At 36.9% G+C, this 22,641-nt stretch overlaps 1 protein-coding gene across 1 annotated transcript in view; it reads right to left on the bottom strand.

The window, feature by feature from the left end:
* Positions 1–22,641, bottom strand: part of LOC100887999 — a 36,793-nt gene that overhangs the window by 951 nt on the left and 13,201 nt on the right. The window contains exons 5-17 of the mRNA XM_030985937.1: positions 11,769–11,882; positions 10,603–10,752; positions 9,880–9,957; positions 8,947–9,046; positions 7,768–7,863; positions 7,042–7,185; positions 6,546–6,612; positions 5,628–5,789; positions 4,388–4,465; positions 3,755–3,833; positions 2,568–2,686; positions 1,345–1,426; positions 414–695 (exon numbers count right to left, since the gene is read on the bottom strand). Of these exons, the coding sequence (XP_030841797.1) occupies positions 414–695; positions 1,345–1,426; positions 2,568–2,686; positions 3,755–3,833; positions 4,388–4,465; positions 5,628–5,789; positions 6,546–6,612; positions 7,042–7,185; positions 7,768–7,863; positions 8,947–9,046; positions 9,880–9,957; positions 10,603–10,752; positions 11,769–11,882 (1,551 nt within the window). The remainder of the gene's footprint in view (positions 1–413; positions 696–1,344; positions 1,427–2,567; positions 2,687–3,754; positions 3,834–4,387; positions 4,466–5,627; positions 5,790–6,545; positions 6,613–7,041; positions 7,186–7,767; positions 7,864–8,946; positions 9,047–9,879; positions 9,958–10,602; positions 10,753–11,768; positions 11,883–22,641) is intronic.

The following is a 22,641-nucleotide window of genomic DNA, read 5'->3' as shown; positions in this document are numbered from 1 at the left end:
TGAGTGTCAACCTAAGGGTCATCCTGCAGATGAGATCTTTGACCTTTGACCTGCTCATCTTAAAAAAATCTACTCTCTGATAAGCTTTAACACCATCATATCTTTAGTAAAGTCTTTCTTTCTTTACCTGGTCAGAGACTATAGACTGATCCATGAGTGTCAACCTTAAGGGTCATCCTGCCGATGAGATCTTTGACCTTTGACCTGCTGATCTTCAAAAACCTACTCTCTGATAAGCTCATCTTATCTTTAGTACAGTCTTTATTTTTTTAACTGGTCAGAGACTATAGACTCATCCATGAGTGTCAACCTAAGGGTCATCCTGCCGATGAGATCCTTGACCTTTGACCTGCTGATCTTTAAAAAAATGCCTTAAGCAATATCAAAACTTTAGTAAAGTCTTTTATCTTTACCTGGTCAGAGACTATAGACTGGTCCATGAGTGTCAACCGAAGGGTCATCCTGCCGATGAGATCTTTGACCTGCGACCTGCTGATGTTGGAGACCTTCTCCCTGATGTTTTTGACAAACACGTTGAGTTTGTTGTTCAGTGACTGGAGGGATTCCTTCTCAGACTTGTCCAGGCGCTCGTTCCCGATGGCCAGGTCCAGGATCTGGATCCTGCTGTGAAGCTTGTAGTAGTCCGTGTCTTTAGAAGGTCTGGTGGCAGGGACTACGTCCAGAATGTATTGCACCTACGATCAAATGGGATAGCACTTAGGCTTAGTCTTGCAGAATTTGTCTCTATTAAGATAGGCACTAAATCAAGGACACATATTGAAATCTATCTTGATAGAATCAAATAACACTTAAATTATGCCACTTGCTAAAATTCAATAACTTTGTGACACACTGACCCAGTGAAAACAAAACTAGAGTGATATGTGCCTACCATAAAAATAAACTTCAGAAGGATATTAAAGGGAATGTTTAACATTAAAAAAAAGTGTCCAACCATTAAAATATAACACTGACATAATCTCAAACACCACCAAGACAGTTCTACTATCATTCCCCCCTCATATGTAATACCGTAAATCTCTGTGTATAAGACACACTTTTTCCGCCGGTTAAATTCAAAAGTCGGGGGTCCGTCTTATACACAGGTACAGGATATTTTGAGTACTCAAAATGCTACTTTTTAGTGGTATTTGAAAATATCTATGTCTCAACATAAATAAAATAATGCAAATAAACAAAAGGATCTATTATTTGAAGCTACCCTACGTTCCTTATTTGAAGGGGAGGGAGTTTTGTTTTTTTGCATCTTATACACAGAGATTTACGGTACTTTCTTCTTGAATCAAGCGTTCTTTGACAGATTGATGGAGTAATGATACATACCTTGAGTTCTGGGTGGAATCCATTGTTATTCTGCTCTGGTTCATTATTACCGGTAGGTGAAAGCTTCTTCAGACACATGTACCTGTAAATATTAGAAGAAAATTCACATCATACCTTATGATTCTAGGCTTGGGTGGCACTATCTTACCCTAAAACTTAAAATATTGCACGTAAATATCACTGACGGCACAATTCTGAATTTATACAGTGCTAATTTTTATCATTTGGACCTGCATATTTCAATCATATAAAAAATTGTCATAAATTCAATAGTTTTGTATTAAAAGCATCAGAATACAAGGGAAGGGAAAATACATGAGAAACAACATCAGTTCTGGTTTCTAACTTTCTTCAGTAATTACAAATATACATTATGTTCTCTCAGGAAGATAATTCCACATTTTATATTTGAAAATATTACAATTTCTGGCACAATGCATTGTATTTGAAATTCTATCAATATAAGAAGTGATGATATCGTTATTTACACTAGTTATCTTGACAGACATGTATAACTCAAATTTTCCTTTTTCAATGCAACCAAGTATTAGGTGAACAATTTCTAATTTTTTGATAGATATTATTCATTAAAGATTTTGGCACATCTGTAAATAAGTTTGGAGGATTTTATCTGACAAGCTATTATTACAAGAAGTGATGGTAGAATATCTTATGGCAGTTGTCTTGACTGGTGAATCTTCATTTGTAATACATTATTCATTTACATTTTTGAACGATTCAATTCAGAATTGATGGAAACTACCTTGGATATAGGTTTTAGCTATAACAACACCTAATGTGAGAGTAATTCACCATGCATCGTATATATCTGTAACATAAAATTAATTGTAAGTTACTATGTATTGTAAAGTTACAATTGATTGAAGGAAAGGCAATCAACTTTGGGAAGATACAATTAATTGCAACTTTTTATATCACATGGCACAGGGGGTTGCTTCACAAAGATCGTAAGTCAAACTTAAGTCTAAGATGGACTTTAACATTATGGAGGGCCATTTGTAGCCTTAAAATAAAATATATTCAAAGGAGAAATTTCAAGTATTTAATACTTTTCATAAATTCCCCATCCAAAACATGATATCTGCTTGAAAGATGCTAACGGCTTTCTATAATTGTTAAGTCCAACTTAGAGATAAGTTCAACTTACGATCTTTGTGAAACACCCCCCCCCCCCCCCCAGAAGGGATGGCAGAGTAACTTACGCTAGTTGTCTTGACATGTATCTCCCTCTCTCAGTACAGCCAGGTATGAGATGTGTGATGTAGACTAGGTTGTGATGGTGGGCGGCGACATGAGGTAAGACATGGCACAAACGTTCAGCCTGTAACAAAGACAATACAACACGCCGTAATGATAATGTAAAGCATTTATAAGGCATGCATCAATAAAAATACTTTCTACACAGAAAGGATATTTCACAAAAATTTCACAATCATTAGAGAAAAATGTTTCTGATTTATTTGTATGCCCCCCCCCCCCATTACAAAACCCTCTAAAAAAAAAATTTCTGTCTATGAAGAAATGAGTTATCTCAGTAAAATATGAAGATATGTACCATCAAGATTTGTGGTCCAGGTGATATACAATTTGGCTTGTTATCATACCTGTCACCTCCAACTCCACCCTCTCACCAATGTGAGTGAATAAAAAAAATTAAAAAATATGAATAAGACTATAGTTTAGAGGTATACCTAAGCTTTCTTCTTGCACCTATCCGAGTAAGACAAAAGATTGTGTATGTCTACTTTTGATGCTATTTTAAATAAGACTATCTAAAGCTAGAACTTTTTAGCAAATTAAATTAACTAAAAAGTGAGAAGACTGATTTGAGACATTACCATACCTATACCATTCAATTAACATATATTCTTCAAGTGATACAAAACAAACATACTAAATATTCTAAAATACTAAATACCAATGCAAGTAGCAAAAAATAACAATTTATCTTGCTAAACATGTGTTACGACCAAAAGATATAAAAATTCCTTTAAAAAAAAAAAGAGAATTAAAGTATAGGAATAGAGCATACCTGCCAACATTTGAAAATAAGAATTTCTAGCAGGGTTTGCACGGCCTTATCATTGCTATGTATGAAGCAGCACTGTTACAGGCAATACGCGGTTAATCTTCACATAAAAAAGCGAATACAAATCACTGCTCGATTGTGCAGCCATTCAACGCACGCATTACGCAAACTCTTACATCAGAGCATATGATGAAACAAACAAAATTTGGGTTAAAATTTTTTGTTATAAATTGATTTTCAGAATTTTGAAAAATCAGAATATTCTGGATAATTAGGAAGGGTTGGCAGGGAACAAAGTATGATAGAGTAGCCCTACATATGAAAGGCATAAAAACTTGAGTGTTAAACTGTTAAACTCACCTGAGCCTCCCATGCAGGTTCAGGTACACATTCAAACAGGGCTAACAGACATAGAGTGAAATCATTCTCTACAGCTTTCCTGCAAAGAGAACAAAGAAAGGAGTCTGTATTAGATCAGTCTCGAACATTCATAATGCAGGCATATGTAGAACTTTGTGAACATCGTTGTGCATTGACAGGAAATGTAGAGAATAATGACATTATTATCACCCTCCATGTTCATCAGGCTTCATCCGTGCCTGAGTGGAGATAAGTTCACTGTACCGTATTCAAAATAAGAGCTTCAAAATTCACTTCTACAATTAGTTGTATAGCAGTGTAAATACACTCTCAATATACAAAAGAACTTGTTTTGTAGACTAATGGGCGCACACAACGTAGCTCGCATAGAATAGGGCCCACGCATAACCCAAGTCGAGCTTGGGTTCCCTTTGCACGAATTGACGTTATTGTCTATTTTCTTCATACTCCATAACAGTTTAACCTACAGAATGCTAGTTTTTTTTTTTAAAGGTTGATTTTATACATTCTACCTATACACACATTTTTTTTTCTTCAGGTGATTGGTAAACTTCAACTTAATCTTGATACAATATTTATGAAGGGAGAGTCGGATAATAGTTGTGATCTTACATGATGAAGTATTTCTCAAGAGATGCTTTGCAAACGAGAACGGCTAGGCAGCAAACTTCTTCCTCTGTATAAGGGAACCTATAGTAATCAAAAGAACAACAGTGGTGTGTGAGAACAATTTAAGGTTATCAGCAATCTCTAAAATTGGTATTTAACATGAACAGTGCATTTAAAACAAATATGAAAGAGTTTCTTTCACATTCAGATGTCTAAGGCATATTACAGGTAAAATCAAATGAATATTTGTTTGTCCGTTTGTTGGAGGTGGATGTCCACAAGATATTGAGTTTCTTAAGACGATTGTAAAAGGTACTTTTAAATCACATATTTCATTTAGATAACATAAAGCAGCCTTTAAATCCTTTGAAGACAAAATGCATACTCTGGTGTGTGTACACCATCATGTTAAAAACCTAAAATACTATAGAATCAAGAACTTTTCATGAGCTTAAAACTTGAACATGTCTTTCACAAGTGGTTCATATTCCTGAAAGTTTCAGGCCGCAAAATAGTTGAATCACAACTGATATGTACAGCACTGATTTTTTGCAATTTACTAAAGTTCTTGTTCCTGAATTTACAGGTGTGTCGTTTTCTAGTGGATACATCACCAGACTGTGGATCACATTGCACAGGGTTCGAGTCCCATAGTGGAACTGATGTCCTTTGGCAAGACATTAATCTACATTTGCCACACTCCACCCAGGTGAAGTAAATGGGTAACTGGTAGGAAGCGATTCCTTGAATGCTTCAGTGCCTTATCATGGCGGCTCAGCTAAATCTGGGCCAATAATATAACACTTTGCATTAAAGATAAAGTTGAGTTCTGGTCATGCAGTTGCATTGTGAAAGAACAGTCTGAAATCGATCAGAAAAGGTTAATCATCTAGCATGTCAGTATTGGTGTGTACTGCAAGGTTCTGGAATCATCAACATGATAAGGATTTTGGCCCAGTCTTGGTAAAGTATGTATATGTATATGGGACTACACAAACATATGACGTAAAAATGCCATATTTAGAATATTAAGGCATTTGAAGAGCCATGCTTTTCAGGGAACATTTTTTATCTCATGTTCTTCCACAATTACATAATACAATGATAATGCTCACAAATTATTTTCACCTCTTCCCAGAACTCAACCTTCTCTTTCAGCGCAGTAGAGTATATTTGCATGGTAGCATCAAAATATAAATGGGCATATTATTATGATTATTAGTCCTTTGGAGAGCAGTTTTACCTGTCAACTGTTTTCCTGGTGATGAGGGCTAGGGTCAAGATCTTGATGACCTTCATAAGGTTGTTACCATGGTAACGTGCCTTCACCGGATCTGTAAGATCAGCTGCAGAGGGTTGAACTCTCTCCTTCTGTTGGCCGGACTTGTCTTCTCCCATTGGTGGTCTGTCAAATAGTCAAATATCAAAAAGCCAAAATTTTAAAAAAAATCACCAAAAAAATATGGAGAATGTCTACAGTGTACCAAATGGATTCACAATCTCATTAGGATTAATTAAAGTATGTGCAACTACCTTGATAAAACAATGCCTCTACATGTATGCTCTAGCTATGCAACAATATTGAAAACAATTTATCATTATTTTAAACAAAATTCAATTTTACTGCTCATTTGTAAATTCATTAACTGTCATATTCACATCAGTATGTATGCCATTACTTCAAATAAGGTCCTTAAATGATCTGGAAATATACATGTATGAAACTTGCATCGTATGGCCCCCCTTTTTTTTTTGGGGGGGGGGGGTTTGAACTGCCCTTTTTCTATTCCCAAAGTGCCATAATAATGCTGAGAATTGACAGCCTTTACGTTGAATTCAACATTACAGAATTGTTAGATCAACCCATGCAACTATGAAAATGTCTTGGTACTTCGAGTTAATGTGGAGACACTTGTTCCTCTAAAGTGAGCTTCAATTAGTGGCGAAATGAGGATTCCAATTCAGCCAATGATTTCAATAACTCAATACTACCATTTGAATTAAATCGCACAGATGTGGGCAAATCAATAACAACAATTCATCATGATAAAAGTTAATTAAAGTGAAATTTCAAAGGATGGTATTATTGAGTTTATTTTTGTTAGTAATCCTCCTTAAAAATGAAATAAGATTGGTAAGAGCGGAAATGATGCTTAAATACCTGATGGAAGTTTCATCAAATTCTGGATTTACAAGGCCAGGTGGTAGCAGGTCATTGAATGATGCACCTATAGAAAATCACAGGAATTAAAAAAATTGGAAATGATTGGTACATTTGAATACAATGACATGCATTGAACAAGCAGAAATGTCTACATTTGTGGGAACATTTATGTCAACGATACAAAACTTAGTCTGTCATACCAATCACAAAACAACATATCTAAATTAGTGACATGATTATAAGTATGACAATTTTTTTGTATACACAGCTAGAGAGATGAACAAATCTTTTGATGATCAAATACGATGCCACAAAAACTAATTATAATAACAAAGGAAGTTGGAAAAAAAAGAAAAGACAAATGATGAACTAATTTCAATTTTTCATGGAAAAACAAAAGTCAAATAATGAACTAATATAAAAAAGAATAAAAATGCAGGACATAAACAGATCAGAAATTAGAAGAGTGTAAAGGAAAAATATAAAAGCTTACCGTAGTTGACCAAGATCTGAGTGATTTCGGCCACAGATGGCGCCCAAGGCACGACAGTAGGATGCTGGATTGGCCACGAGTTGAGTATGGACCACATGGTCTGGTAAGCCTTGTTCACTACGTTACAATCTGTGTGCACAGACACTGGAATACAAGATTAAAAGAGAGAGAGAGAGAGGAAAAATTAGTGTTTTATAAGTGTACTGTATGCCAACCATTGCAATCTGTATGGAAAGACACTGAACTGCAAGATTAAAAAAAAAGGGCATGTGGATGACGAGCGGATATGACGTTACCACTTCGGTACTCTATAACTATGCACAGATACTGAGATAGATGATTCATCAAGTGGTCCCTAAACATGTATTCATAATAATAAGAGAAGTCAGTCATAAACAGTTTGATCTGTTTACATTCTCAATTACCTACATGTCAGTAATATCTTTCCTTTTAATTTTCCATTCTCATTTTGTTCCCTTTGAATTCCCTTTTCTATATAAACCCAACATCTCTGTATATCATCCCAAACCATTCTTGTATAATTCCAGTGAAGAGGAATAAAATTTCTTCTACTTCTTCTTCTTCTGATTTAATCTGCCTCCTTCAATTGGCTAAAGATTCTTGCAAACTATGAGCGTGTGTATGTTAACCGCAATTTACATCTAATCGAGCGCTATTTACATGATAATACAGTTTATACAGTTTATTTACAAATATTGTACTTACTGAGTCTGAAGAGCCAAAGCATGAAGGCAGGCGGACAAGGCTTGGAATGATATGCCATCTCTACAGCAAAGGTTCTCAACATTTCAACCATTTCATCTGAAAAACAAACAAAAACAAAAGTAAATTGTCATTCAGAAGAATGGATCTAGGTACACAATACAATGTATTTGAGATACTCAGCAAACAATTTAAAGAGAAGGTTGAGTTCTGGGAAGAGGTGAAAAATAATTTGTGAGCATTACTCATTCTTATTATGCAAGTGTGGAAGAACATCAGTTAAGACATGTTCCCTGAAAAGCATGGCTCTTCAAATGCCTTCATATTCTAAATATGCATGTAACATCGTAAAAATCGGGGGGGGGGGGGGGGGGGGGGGCCGGCTTTTTACGCCACGTGTTCGTGTAGTCCCATATACATCTCTCTGTGCAAGTGTTTGTAACTTTACCAAGACTTGGCCAAATTTCTTATCATTTTGATGATTCCAGAACCTTGCAATACACACAAATTCTTATATGCTAGATGATCAACCTTTTCTGGTCGGTTCCACACCGTTTCTTTCACAATGCAATCGCATGACCAGAACTCAACTTCATCTTTAAGGATGGAAGTTTGTTTTGTGAGGGTAATGTACGCGTATACTAATGAATACTTAAGACTAAATGAAATGAATCTCCTTCTCTTATCTTAGAAGAAATAAAGAGTTTTGGCATGTGTCATAATGATTCATCAACCTTCAAATATTTTCTGCAGTTGAATAATTAAAACAGAAATTTTGTCGATTGACTGTTTATAGAAACACAGAATTGTACAAAATAGATTTAAAAAAATGTATCACATTGAATGATTACTATTCAAACACAGAATTGTACAAAATAGATTTTTAAAAATGTATCACATTGAATGATTACTATTCAAAACAAAAAGAGGTATAGCATTTCTACATATATAAACTAATAGGAGGAATCATAGAAACTTTTCAGATTTAACCATAGGACTATATCACATATTTTGGATCAAAAGAATCTAGGCCTGAACTGTGCCCCCATCTTATAAAGAGTTACGATCGATCGATTGATGGGAGGACTAACTTTGCAGTCCCCTATCTCTTATGTACATAGTTGCGATTTATATCAACTCTGTATATTAGGGAAAAGGAAAGAAGGATATCATATGCCTTACCTGGTGTTGCTTTCAGCATAAGACTTTCCAGGGCACTGGGTTTATCAGGCTTGAACCCACAACCTGCCAATGAGGCCATGTGGTCATTGTAGTTGAAGATCTATTCATAAGCAGAATATAATGTATAATGTATTGAGTTTTATGAAAGCTAGATGTGATGTCTCCAGGATTATTATCATACAAAATACAGAGCTGCCACCCCAACTGAACAAAAATCCTATTGTTCCCCCCCCCCCCCCAAAAAAAAAAATCCTATTTTTGATCGATAAGTACTTTCTTTTTGTTAGACTGTGTTCGTTGACATTTTGAAGAATTATGCATTAGTACATTTTACAAACATTTTGTTGAATATGCAAGAGTTTGTCATGAATTATCGTTCAATGATCCAATGAGGGAGAGGCATGTAAATATAGTTGTTATGGACCATTGGTTGATAAGCATGATTTCGTCATGGCTGGTGTGTTCGATGAACCAATGAACATCCCCAAATTGCCGATGTGAGATGCATGTAGGATACTTTACAGGAGAGAATGGGCAATTTGCCATTGAAAATGGCACACACACACACACACACCCAAAATACACAAAGGCAGATTCAATTTGTTTTTTTTTGTTTTTGTTTTGTGAAAATTGTATTATAGTTAGGAAAAATCATACTGGTTGGCAGCTCTGAAAATACTTAATTTTGCCAATAAGGCAGATCACATGTTTTTTAAATTGACACACTTCTATCATGAACCTGCATCCTGACAAAAAATAAGAAAGTTATGGAATTTTAAATTTTCACATAGTATCACGAAACAGAGATCTGTATCACATACCATAAGATCCTTTCATAAAGAAAGAATGAGAACGTTCAAAATACATTTTTTCACATTTTACTAGAACTTAACAATTTTGTTCTTAAGGTGACACATGTTATGTTGATCCTACCTGTCTGAGTTTTGACTGATCAAAGATGTCTTCCCCAGGATGGACTTTGGGTATCTTCTGCTCTTCAGAGACACCGTACTGTGAAATCATCATCAAACAAGAGAGAAAATGTCAAATATTTAAAATAAACATCACCGGGTAAAACAACAACCCACCAACCAAATGAAGAAAAAAAAATGGAAAAAATAGAAATGCCATATGCGGAACATCCTAAAGAGTCCTGAGAAATATATTTCCATGATTTTCTTTTTGTAATTCTTCAGAATTAACCAAACCAGCTATCAATCTACTCACCAATGACCACAAAGTGAAAGTGAAGATTGGCAGTATAGCTGAATTACACAAATGCCATCTTCAAATGCAACAATACATGTATACAATAATAATTTGTATAACCTTTATCACTGTAAGAATTGAATTTGCTCTAGAAAGTTCAATAACAGCTCTAAATGAAGAAAAAAATACTCAAGTAAAATAATAAGTTTATTTACAGATTCAAACTTGTGAAGGAGCTCCGATAAAATTATATAGCAAACAATGCCTAATCGGTGCCTGTTGGTACCCCATGATCCTCTTTTTCTTATGTTAATTGAGAGCTGATTTGATGAGATAACCACCTGTCAGTGACCTTGCAGGAGGTCTAATCCCTCCTGGATAAAATAATGTAGGCGGTATTAACAGTGATTTAAATCAGTAGTCTTTCAAAGCAGATCCATCTCTTACCCTTTCGAGGATGGCTTGGTTTTCCTCCGGTTCATCTGAGCCGTTGTCATGGTCACCGTCTCCAGTCTCCTGTTGTTCCTCCATCTGTCTAGCAAACCCTCCCTGGCTCACATCCTGCTTGAGACGTTTGAATGTCGCTTCAAATTTCTCCTGTTTCGAGGACAAAATGGAAGAAATAAGACTTCAGTTTATTATTTGTCCAACTTTTTTACCTGGTGTAGAAGTGTTGTAGTTGAGTGATTTAAATACTTGACTGGAAAAAGCAAAGGTCGTGGGTTAGAGCCCCAATGTGGCACTTGTGTCCTTAGGTGAGACATTAATCCACATTTGCCACTCTCTGCCCAGGGGGTTGTTTCACAAAGATTAAGATCGACTTTAAGTTGGACTTAACTATGGCAGACCATTCATGCCACTGGTTGCTCTCACCATTTACTAGCATTGGTCTCTCAAGGTACCTACAAATCGTGGTCACAAATCTACAGAATTTACAAATTTTTGATAATTCATTATTGAAGGAAAAATATTATCTATAGATCATAACGTCCCTATTTTCACGAAGTGACAGTAGTGAGGAAAATCGCATACAATTTGCGTGACGATTTTCCTCACTACCTTCACTTCGTGGAAATAGGGACTATAATAGTGAGCAAACAAAACAGTGGCATGAACAGCCTTCCATAGTTAAGTTTAACTTAGAGTCGATCTTAGTCTTTGTGAAACAATCCCCAGGTGTTATTGGGGATTCCTTGAATGCTGTGAGCACAGAAATTGAAAGCTTAGCTAGAGTCAGGGTAATATTGGAGTGCCTTGAGCACATTGCATGGTAGATACATGTATGAGCACTATGAAAATATCCAGTATCAATGTTCAATGTACAAGGGCGTAACAAAACCTGTCAACGAATGCTTTAAGTTTGTGCAACATCAGGAGATAATCATCACAAACTTAAAAACAGCTTGCTACCATATTGCTGCCTGGTATTTTGAAAGTATGAATCTTCTAAGACTGCAACCTACACATTTTACATTTTGGATTTAAAAGGTTGCTTAAAGAATTAATAGAGTTGAATTTGGATTCAAATGTCCAAGTTTATTTTAATTAAAGTGAATTAAATTGATCTGAACTGACTCGAATTGAACTAAATCAAATTCAATTGAACAACTCACCGTTTTTTTCTTCATATCCACCATCTTGGCCAAACTGAACCTAAGTTTTCTCTTCTTTGTTGTCGTTTCCTCTGTGCTCATTTCCTGGGATAGCCTCCCTGGGCTAAGGGAATCCTTAAAAATAAAAAAAGAGAGAGAGAGAGAATAAATGTCATTATATCTATAAGTTTACACAATCTGAAACATAGGTGGATTAAAAAAAAAAAAAAACCAAGGAAATGATCAGGTAGCAGCGCTCAAAATGCAATGGGGCGTTGGGCGATTCGCCCCCGTGAGCTCCATAATGGCCCCCGTCAGGTTGCTCACGGGGGCGATTGCAAAATTAAAAATCGCCCCCGTGGAATTATAAAATAAAGATTATCTTTTCTGATATAACTTAAACACAATATTGAGTATCAATTTTCAAACCTTAAACCAATGAAATGGAACTTAGATAGTGCTATCTCTCCCATCTCTATGAGAATTACCGATACAAACAATGGAAGCTCGCAGTGCAGCTAATATAGTGCGGCCGTCAGCAGTGGCTAGACTGCGCCGCTGGTACCGGTGTGCACGCTGACGCCCAATATCTGCTGGAGCTGGAGACGATCGGGCAAGGGCTGCCACATGGAGAAGTTTTTCAATGTGAAAAGTGTGAATCCTCTGAAATCTGGTGATTCTAAAAGACCAGCAAATAATGTAACTCGACCAGTAAATCAATATTGAGAAGAAGAAGAAGACCAAAGATGTTGCAGGGGAGGATCTAGGTGGTTTAGGGGGTAACCCTCCCCCCCCCCCACCCTCCCCCCTTGGGCTGCCAAGGGAAAATGTGATGTGCATAGAAAAATGCTATCATTGTGTCCAGACCTACACAGTATTAGTAGATGTCATTAGATGCCAGGAAAACATCTCTAACGGGGGTTCAAAATAGCACCAAAAAAAAAAAATTGCCTCACCGCTTTGTGTTTTAGTGGACAGAGCAGTGGTCTAAAATCCACACTGCACTACTTATAGCTACTTGCTCCCTCTATATAACAAAAAATGCATACTCGGTGACCATTGGTCCCCCATGATCCTCTTTTTCTTATGTTAATTGAGAGCTGATGAGATTGATGAGATAACCACCTGTCCAGTGACCTTGCAGGGTAGTCTAATCTCTCCTGTTCACTAGTATTGATGGGCTTTAAAAACATAAATTCCAAGGTTAAAACCGTGTCTGCAATAGCATCCTTGTAAGGTAACGATCCCTGATCACCCAGTCCTTCTGATAGGACTCAAAAGTTGAAGGTCTCTATCTTGTCTGCATATACACAAGCACAAGCATATCCTCTCTGTGTGGTCAGGTTCGACAATGTATCAATGTCATGTATTTGAATTGTCAAACATCATATTTAGGTAATGATCAATAAGGTAGCACAAAACAATTGGATGATAAAAAAAGAGTATTATGATTACAAACACATGTTCTTCATTCTCAAGGCTACAAGAACCTTTGTTTTCCTGTTTTATTCAACTATAAACAGACCTGGTCATGTATAGTACTTCTATATACGGATTGTGATACCACCTGTTAACCCTGATGATAATAGATTCATTTCATGATGCACAATGGACCAATCGATTGCCCAGGTTCTTGTCATGAGATATAGTATCTATATTGTATAGTGTGATCAATAGCATTAAAGCGTACCAATCACATGAAAAATTAATTCATGTATAGCTAGAATATTTAACATCAACCTCAAAATAACTTTACCTGGCATTCTATGGTTAAACGGTTAAGGATTGTGAAGAAAATAAAGGATAACATTAAACCCCACGCATAGGGCTCACACGGAACCAGAGTCCGACTTTGGTTTCGTACGAGCCTTATTCTACATGATGAGTACGAGTGCGCTAAATAGTCGACTCAACCAGAGGTTTGACTGTTTACAGAGAATGTATTCAAATTATATCTCTGTAGAAATAATATTTGAAGCTCATATTATGAATATGAACATTATAGCCACATGGGATCTCTTTCATCAAGAGCAAAAAATGTTTTGGTGATTGGTACACTTTAAGACCACAGCTGCCATATTTTTCAAGAACACTATCTGGATACAAGAATTTGTTTAGGAAATTCCCAAATCAATATCATAGAAATTGCCACTTAAATATCAGCATTTTGAATGACAGCTTCTATTATATTCTCAAATCTCAGTATGGAACAGTAACAAAACATTTTGTTGACATTTTGTTTACCAAGGGAAGCCTCATCAGCTTCAACTCTGTTCTCCCGAGGGCCCTGTAATTATTGTTACCATGGCGATTGCCAGGTACCCATGTACACCTGGATGGAGAGTGGCATATGTGGATCAATGTCTTACCAAGGACGTTAGTGCCCGACCAAGGTTTGAACCCCCAAACCTTGGATTGAGAGTCAAGTGAGTGAACCACTTGACCATAACACCTTCACACGTCCACATACAGAAAAGACAGAGAGAGGCAGATTGAACAGAACAACTACAATGTTACTCAAGCAGCGTAGCAGCGAAAAAAGCAACAGAAGAAAAAATCTTGAACACAGCTTATTTAAAGTAAAATAAGTCTGTGCAATATAGGCTAACTACCATAATAGTGACTGTAATAATTATACAGTATAAATCCTTACCAACTGCCCAAAAATCTGTGAAAATATAATATCCAGATTCAAACAACAAATGTGACAATTGGCAGATTGTATACTCCAACTTTTTTGTAATGTCTGTAAAGAGCACTTACCTCAAAATGACATATTTTGACATATTTTGACAAAATGACATATTTTGGGATAGACTGACATGATGGCACTGACAATGTTCACTCAGATAATTAGTCAGTTTCATAACGAGAGATTAAAAAAACAATTTCAGGCCACAGAGTTGTGACTGATCTGGATTAACCTTTTAAATTATTATTCCACAATTTGTGTTTTGGCTCAGTAACTTTAGATTAAGATTAAGAGCCCTAAAAAATATGCCAGATAGGTGAGGGAAAAGGGCAAAAGTTTCTGCACATACTGCATCCATGATTGTGTCTTGACTATATTGCATTTGTATTATTATGTATCCTTTGAGGGTAGTCATGCTATCATGCTTTGCTTACTTTGACAACCCTCCTGTTTGATGTTTTTGATTAGTCCCAGCCAGCCTTACTTTATTCTACATACCGGTATATTGTTTTGGCATGTGTAAATTTGCAATCTTTGTTTGTTATATACAGTGCGTCTCAAAAAAAACTATACACTTTTGAAATGGCTGCCGTATCAAAAATATAATATTTTTTGGGGAAAAGTTGTATATGTATGGAAAGCTCATAAACCCAACTTTCATATGACACCAAAAAGTTCGAAAATAATTCATGCTTGGGTGAGCACTGCTCACTTTTGTAAAGGGTATGAAAATTAGTTTGCGCAGGAATTAGCCTTCCAATTTGTGACAGGTAAATCCTTTGGAGCTTATGAAATTGAGAATAATATGACCAATTTATGATCAATTGTAATGAGTTTGGGTTTGCTAAGTGAAATTTGTGGTTCATGGGATTAAAATTGTATGCATGAGTGAACAGGAATTGCATTTGTTATTACCGTATAGCAATGTAACTTTCCATGGTAGACTCAGTGGTGTTTTCATGGGAGTCAGGACGGGGTGATGGTACATGGTACAGGGGAGGTGAAATGTAGGGTAGGACTTTGTTGGGTAGATTGGATAAGGGTCAAGAGGACATGTATGCCCCTCCACCTTCTCTCTTTCTCTCTCTCTCTCTCTCTCTCTCTCTCTCTCTCTCTCTCTCTCTCTCTCTCTCTCTCTCCTCCCGGGTATGCTTGTGCATATCTTGACAATTCATTAGACAATCAACATTCAGCTATCAATCACTTAATCAACAATGTATCAGTCAATCGGTCAATCAATTAATCAATCAAGCATTCAATCACCATTCAGTATTTCAATCAATTTAATCATTCAATAAATCGATCATAATTAATCAATAAGTCAGTCAATCACTCAATCTATCAACCAACCAACCAGTCATTTTAGCACTTGAGTTTCGCACAAGAAATACGGTACAGTTAAACACAAATTCACAAGTTTGTAAAATGAACATGTCAGTTATCAATTTTACAACTGTTTCGTCCATCTTGTAAGAGAAAAAAGGGGAGAAAATATCTGAAAATGGAAACAATGGCCCATATGTCCACCTCCTCTTTCGATGCACAATCTCGGTGAAGGTTTTTATTCACAGTCACAGATGTAAAAAAAGAAATAACAGTTTGTAACACGGAAATTACAACATGTACCATCACTCCATCCTGACTCCCATGAACACACCACTGAGTCTACCAGGGAATGTTACAATGCTACAATAAAAAATGCAATTCCTGTTCACTCATGCATAAAAGTTTGGTTAATAGACCATGAAATTCACTCAGCAAATCATGAATGTATCATATCACCCTCAATTTTGTAAGCTCCAAAGGATTTACCTCTAACAAATTGGAAGGCTAATTCCTGCGCAACCTAATTTATATACCCTGTACAAAAGTGAGCAGTGCTCACCCAAGCATGAATTATTTTCGGACCTTTTGGTGTCATATGAACGTTGGGTTTATGAGCTTTCCATACATATACAACTTTTCCCCAAGAATCATATATTTTTTTATTTGGCAGCCATTTCAAAAGTGTATAGTGTTTTTTTGGGACGCACTGTATAGGCTAACTACCATAATAGTGACTGTAATAATTATACAGTATTAAAATCCTTTTTACCAACTGCCCAAAAATCTGTGAAAATGTAATATCCAGATTCAAACAACTAATGTGACAATTGGCAGATTGTATACTCCAACTTTTTTGTAATGTAAAGTCTGTAAAGAGCACTTACCTCAAAATGACATATTTTGGGATAGACTGACATGATGGCACTGACAATGTTCACTCAGATAATTAGTCAGTTTCATAACGAGAGATAAAAAAACAATTTCAGGCCACAGAGTTGTGACTGATCTGGATTAACCTTTTAAATTATTATTCCACAATTTGTGTTTTGGCTCAGTAACTTTAGATTAAGATTAAGAGCCCTAAAAAATATGCCAGATAGGTGAGGGAAAAGGGCAAAAGTTTCTGCACATACTGCATCCATGATTGTGTCATGACTATATTGCATTTGTATTATTATGTATCCTTTGAGGGTAGTCATGCTATCATGCTTTGCTTACTTTGACAACCCTCCTGTTTGATGTTTTACTTACTTTATTCTACATACCGGTATATTGTTTTGGCATGTGTAAATTTGCAATCTTTGTTTGTTATATATTTGTAAAAATGCAAAAGAAAAGAAAATCATACAGAAATAAATAATCAAATCAAATCAAATTTGATGCCAGGAAAATAAGCTCTAAAATCCTTAAATTTGCAACAAGTGGACAAATTCAAAGTAAATGTGTTTTTTTTCTCAATCAAAATTGGCAATTTTGACTACATTCTTGCCTATGTATATGGTTTCCAGAGACATTAAATTTTATCTTAAGGTAATACAAAATTTTGGTATGGGGTCATGAATTTGGTTCAAATTAACATATTGGAAGCATGTGCTATCCTACAACATTCAGTGATCGTTGTCGCGGTTGAAATCGACCGATTAGTTATTCCCGTTTGGAAATTATATATTACAACTACATATTCTGAGATTTTCATGGTCGCAGCTACCATTGTATGGCCGTAGGCGCTATTTGAAATTTATCAAAATTTACTAGGAACACCGGTAAATTTTCATATTCAATTTTTCTCGAAAGCAGAAGTGTTTTAGGCGCTAAATTTTCTCATGCTCATAATACATCCACAGGGGCATCCAAATATATCAAAATTGTAAAGAATCACTATCCACCAAATTTTCAAAATTTCCCAAAACTTTGTATTACCTTTAACTTAACTTAATTATTGCTGTCCTGAAAGGGTTAATCAAAAGTCCTCTATTTCTTTATCCTCTATCAATTACAATCAATGCCAGCCATTCATTCGCAACTCTTCATAAACAGGGGCCCATGTACCCTTGCAATGAAAGAAGCATTGTATATAAAAAAAATGCCCTGAAGAATTCTCACTTTTCCGAATGTAATAATCTGTTCTTTGGTCAGAAGACGCTCAGCTTATACTGTCAGGTAGCTTGTGCATGACACATGTACCATTGATGCTTTCAAAGTCTCAATTGCCCCAGGGTTCAGAGTCATACAGATACCTACAGTATATACTGTTTTCAAACGGGCAAAATTTTGCTTAACCCCGTACTATAGGTGGGGTTAAGGGGGGGGGGGGGGTCCCAGCCCCACCTATAGTCCGGGGTTAAGCTTATTCAACTTTCAGACTCGTTTTTACCAAAGTGGGCTAGCCCCACCTATAGTACGGGGTTAGCTGGCCCTGCAAATTAGCAGGGCTAACCCCGCAATTGTGGTGCAAACTCCTGCTAACACCGCAATTGCGGTGCCAAGCAAATGAATGAGAACAGAAACAAAAAATATCGCAGCTGGCCAGATGCAAAGTTAGGAGCCCACTGTCCAATCCACTAGTCCGAAGCTAACGAATTGCAGTGAGAACAGCGTGAATTTTCTTATTCCGGAATAGGCGCTAGTACGGGACTAAAAACAGCGTGTGTGAAAAGCCAAAAAAGTTAGTCCGGGGTTAAGGATAGTACAGGGCTAAGGAAAGTACGGGGTTAAGCAAAACCAGTGTGAAAAGAGTAATAGTAAGTAAATATAGTTCATATCATACCTTACATGTACATGTATATGAATATACCATATCCTATAGAGTACCGAAGTGCTAACCTCATATTCCCTCGTTGTCAGGTTACTGATTCCAAACAACAGAGCCTGTGCATGAGGTTCACCGCGACATCATTCAAGCAACAGGCTGGAGCAGGGCAAATATTCAATGTTTGGCCCTCGTGTGATCACCACACTATTGTTTAGCACAAAACCAGTTGCGGTTGAATCCGACACTGCAACAGATGCATCAATCAGCAGGGCAAATTCAATGTTTGGCGCTGGGTGTGATCAGTCACCACACCACTGTTTAGCACAACATTTTTTGAAACCAGCAACCTTGACACCTTGGCAAATACGACGTCACACTGTGGTACTCTTATTCATTTTCATTTGTTCATGGACCAATTGATGCCAAAACTCACAGACACATGGATGTCAACTTCCCCAGATTCCGTTCACACAATGGAAATTTCTCAACAGCAGTACGGCTCATTAATCACCATATTATTCAGTATTCAATGCTATATGAGCACCCGCCCCTCTTCACTTTTCGAGGCAGGAGAGCAAATAATAAAATGCAGCTAAAAAACTAGTGTACAGTGACAATCGAATACGTCCATAGCAACTGCCCAAGGTAAACACACAAAAAGTGGTCTTTGTAGACAGGTGGTCACTCAAGCAGGTTTGACTGTACCTGTATTCCAAGATATCTCCGAGTGAGGTGGTAAATATTGGTTGATGTTGCTTAAAAATGAAACTAAATTCAATTTTCATGAACCAATACAATGTTCACACCGATCGTTGAGAAGGCTCTTTTACGGTATTAAGTCTGTATGTGTAAAGGTCATTTTCTAAGCTGGAATATTTGAAAACAAATTTAATAACCTGAGAGTCTGTTGACATACATAGTCTGCAGCTATGCAATTCTTAAGATGAGAGCAAATATAATAATAATACAAAGTCCTCATTTCCCTAATCATGCATTATCATGATACTGTGCTGCTTATCACAATATACCAGGGATGTACCAAGAAGCAGAGTGGGTTTTCTTCTTCACTGCAAACATAACTATAAAATACATGTTGATAAAATTGATATTTGGCCTAGATACCTAGACAAATGATCAACCCAAAGAGTAGTTAAAAATATATAAATGGATAAGCTAATAAATTGTTGCCCTAATTGAGGATACCATTTCTGGGAAGTCCGGGGTATTAAATCAACATCACCACAAAGGACTTTGAGATGATACTTATAATAGGTCTATACAGAGGCTGTTCACACCGCCATGAGATAGCGCGGTCTATCGTAGCACCCCCTTTTTTAAGCGTGCGCTAGACCGCGCTATCTCTCGTGGACCACCCCCAAGAGGTGCTCCAGTGGCGCGCCGTTTTGGCTCGCCGTGGCTCGCTGTTGGGCGGACCGAAACGACGTTGTACCTTCCAAACCGCAGAGATTGCGCGGTCTAGCGCGCGCTATCTCTGCTGGTGTGAACAGCCTCACAGTCTCCCCGGAGCTTTACGGTGTGCGTGCATGTAGCACAATAGGTGTGGTTCAGAGTTCAGACAAACAGTTTACGGTTGCTGAACAATTCAAAAAATATGAACTCACAAACTTTATTATCATACACTGTAGGGCTTGTAATACCCAGTACACACAACACAATCCTCCTGCGATCCAATTTTCGAAGAAATGGTGATTACGTTAGATATGAAAAATCTGACAAACATCATTTTCCCTATTTAGGTTCTGAATGATGATTAGAATACCAACAACCTGGATGTTAGAATAAAAGTTGAATCTGCTTCAAATCGTAGTCAATCAGACTATTGGTCTGATGTCGCTACGATTCTGAGCAGGTTTAGCTCTTCTAACTTCAAAGAAGCTTGAAATCCCTTGAAATTTCGATATTTTTAATCTTATGACTACCGTATTTGCCGGCGATAAGGCCGCACCGCCGCATAGGCCGCACCCCAATTTTGACATTAAAAAAAAAAAAATGTCGGTAGTTGTATTTCAACCCTTCCCTACAAATGTTGATGTGACCAAAATCACCGCCTTAGACCGCTCGGCCATCCCGCACTGATACTACAGCTTGCAGTTTTTTCTCATGTATACATTGAGCCTCTCTCTTATGCATTGCGCCATAGGTTTGCTCACGCAATCGAGAGGCTTTAGCTACGGCAAAAACCTAAACCTAGATCTACCAGTTGCGTTTGGTTGGTAAGTTATGAATTTTATTTACGAGATTGGCAAAACTTTGCCCTTCATTTAATAAATATAACACGTAATGGTCGGTAAGACATGTGTTATTCTAGACAATTATTCTAGAAATGTCCATCACCTTTCATTGTTGTCCCATATGTACAAATTCGTGCTGTGTTTCATGGTTTTGACTAGCAAGTTTTTTTTTTTTTACTCTTTCGCCGCATAGGGCGCACCCCGACTTTTTGATATTTTCTCTTCCAAAATTATTGTGGCCTTTACGCCGGCAAATATGGTATTCAGATCCTTGATCATCAGGATCATGGATGCTAATTGCAAATTCTTCCAAAATCGGATTGTATTCAGATCGTGTAGTGTGCGATGAGCTTAAAGAGAAATCCAGCCCAAATAGACAACTACTCTAAAAGTTTTAACATGCTTTAACATGCATTGAGATCACAACGCACAACATTTGAAAATTGGCATGAATTAGAGGCTCCCCAAAATTTATCAAAACACAGTTCACATTTAAAGCTGCTATCATTTAACATTTGATTTGTTTTTCTATCCCTCTTTTTCTCTCCTCAGCGTAGACTGTCAAATGGCTCCATTCACACTGGTCAGCTACAAACTGAACCTCAACAGGAAGACGACTCCATCTTGTGCTCTGAAGAGTGTTCAAGTAAGGAGCCAGCATAATGTGTCAATGGAAAAGAATGCACAACACTGGTCAGAGCCAAACCACTTGAAGACATCAGTGTGTCCATGCTGAAAACACTTCTCCAAACTCCTCAAAAGAGATTTCCTGCACAACATACATGTACAACTCCATCCAAGAAAGCCCAAAGAGCGGGAAGCGGAAACCAGAAAAGGCGTATGACCAGCTGTCCACCATGAAGAGACGACTCAAGACATTTCCGACAAATCACAGAGACTAAAGAAAAAGGTTGATTCTCTGCAGGAAGTGGTGAAGGCACCGGAAGAGAAGAATTACTTGATAGAAGAGGGGCTGGAATTGTGGGAAATGACATGCGATATCCCGGCAGAAATAATGAAGAGATGTGTCAAGTCAAGGAGCAAAGATGTAACTTCCAAGGAAAAGTATTCTGCTTCTCTGTGAGCTTTTGCCCTGACCTTAAACTTCTACTCTGCGAGGGCATATACATGTTTACTATGATTTTTTTTTTTCCCCATACGAGAGAGAAAAAAAATCCCACAAACAAATAAACATTTTAGTGTACCTGATGGTTGCATCAAAGTGCACCAATTGCCAAAACAGGTTGTGCTCTTGATATCAGGGGTTCCATGCAACCATACTGCAATAACACCAATACTACAACGCTGATAACACCAACAACAAAAAACAATAACATACATGTACTGTATTCAAATACGAGCTTCAACTTCAAATATTACTGCTATTTAGAGATGTCTTTTATCACAGTTTAAATACACTCTCAGTAAAAAAAATGAAAACGACTTGTTGAGTTCTTTTCGAGTAGATTAGTTGACGCAGGTGTTGGACTGATATGCGCAAGGTTTTAATGTTATCCTGTATTTTCGTTATACATGTACTTGTACCCCTGAACTGATTTATAAGATGCCAGGTAAAAAAAGGATTTAGGTTGATTTTGTACATTCTAGCTAGATACATTTTCTTTCTTTTTTCTTCAGGAGATTGGTACAATTACAGTTTTCACCTTCACTGTACATGTAGCTCGAACCAAACCAAACATCAATCAAAAGGATACGCGTACATATGGACCACACATAGACCAACTATATCTTAGATCTGGGCCCCGTCTTACAATGATTTGCGATTGATCTAAATCAATCGTAAGTCCTCCAATCAATCGCAAGTTTGCAGTCTCCTATCTCTTATGTACAGAGTTGCGATTGATATCAACT

The sequence above is a fragment of the Strongylocentrotus purpuratus genome, unplaced genomic scaffold (genome assembly GCF_000002235.5).
Source record: "Strongylocentrotus purpuratus isolate Spur 01 unplaced genomic scaffold, Spur_5.0 spur5_scaffold_15, whole genome shotgun sequence".
NCBI classification, from domain to species: Eukaryota; Metazoa; Echinodermata; class Echinoidea; order Camarodonta; family Strongylocentrotidae; genus Strongylocentrotus; species Strongylocentrotus purpuratus.
This window is presented reverse-complemented; position numbering and strand designations above follow the sequence as displayed.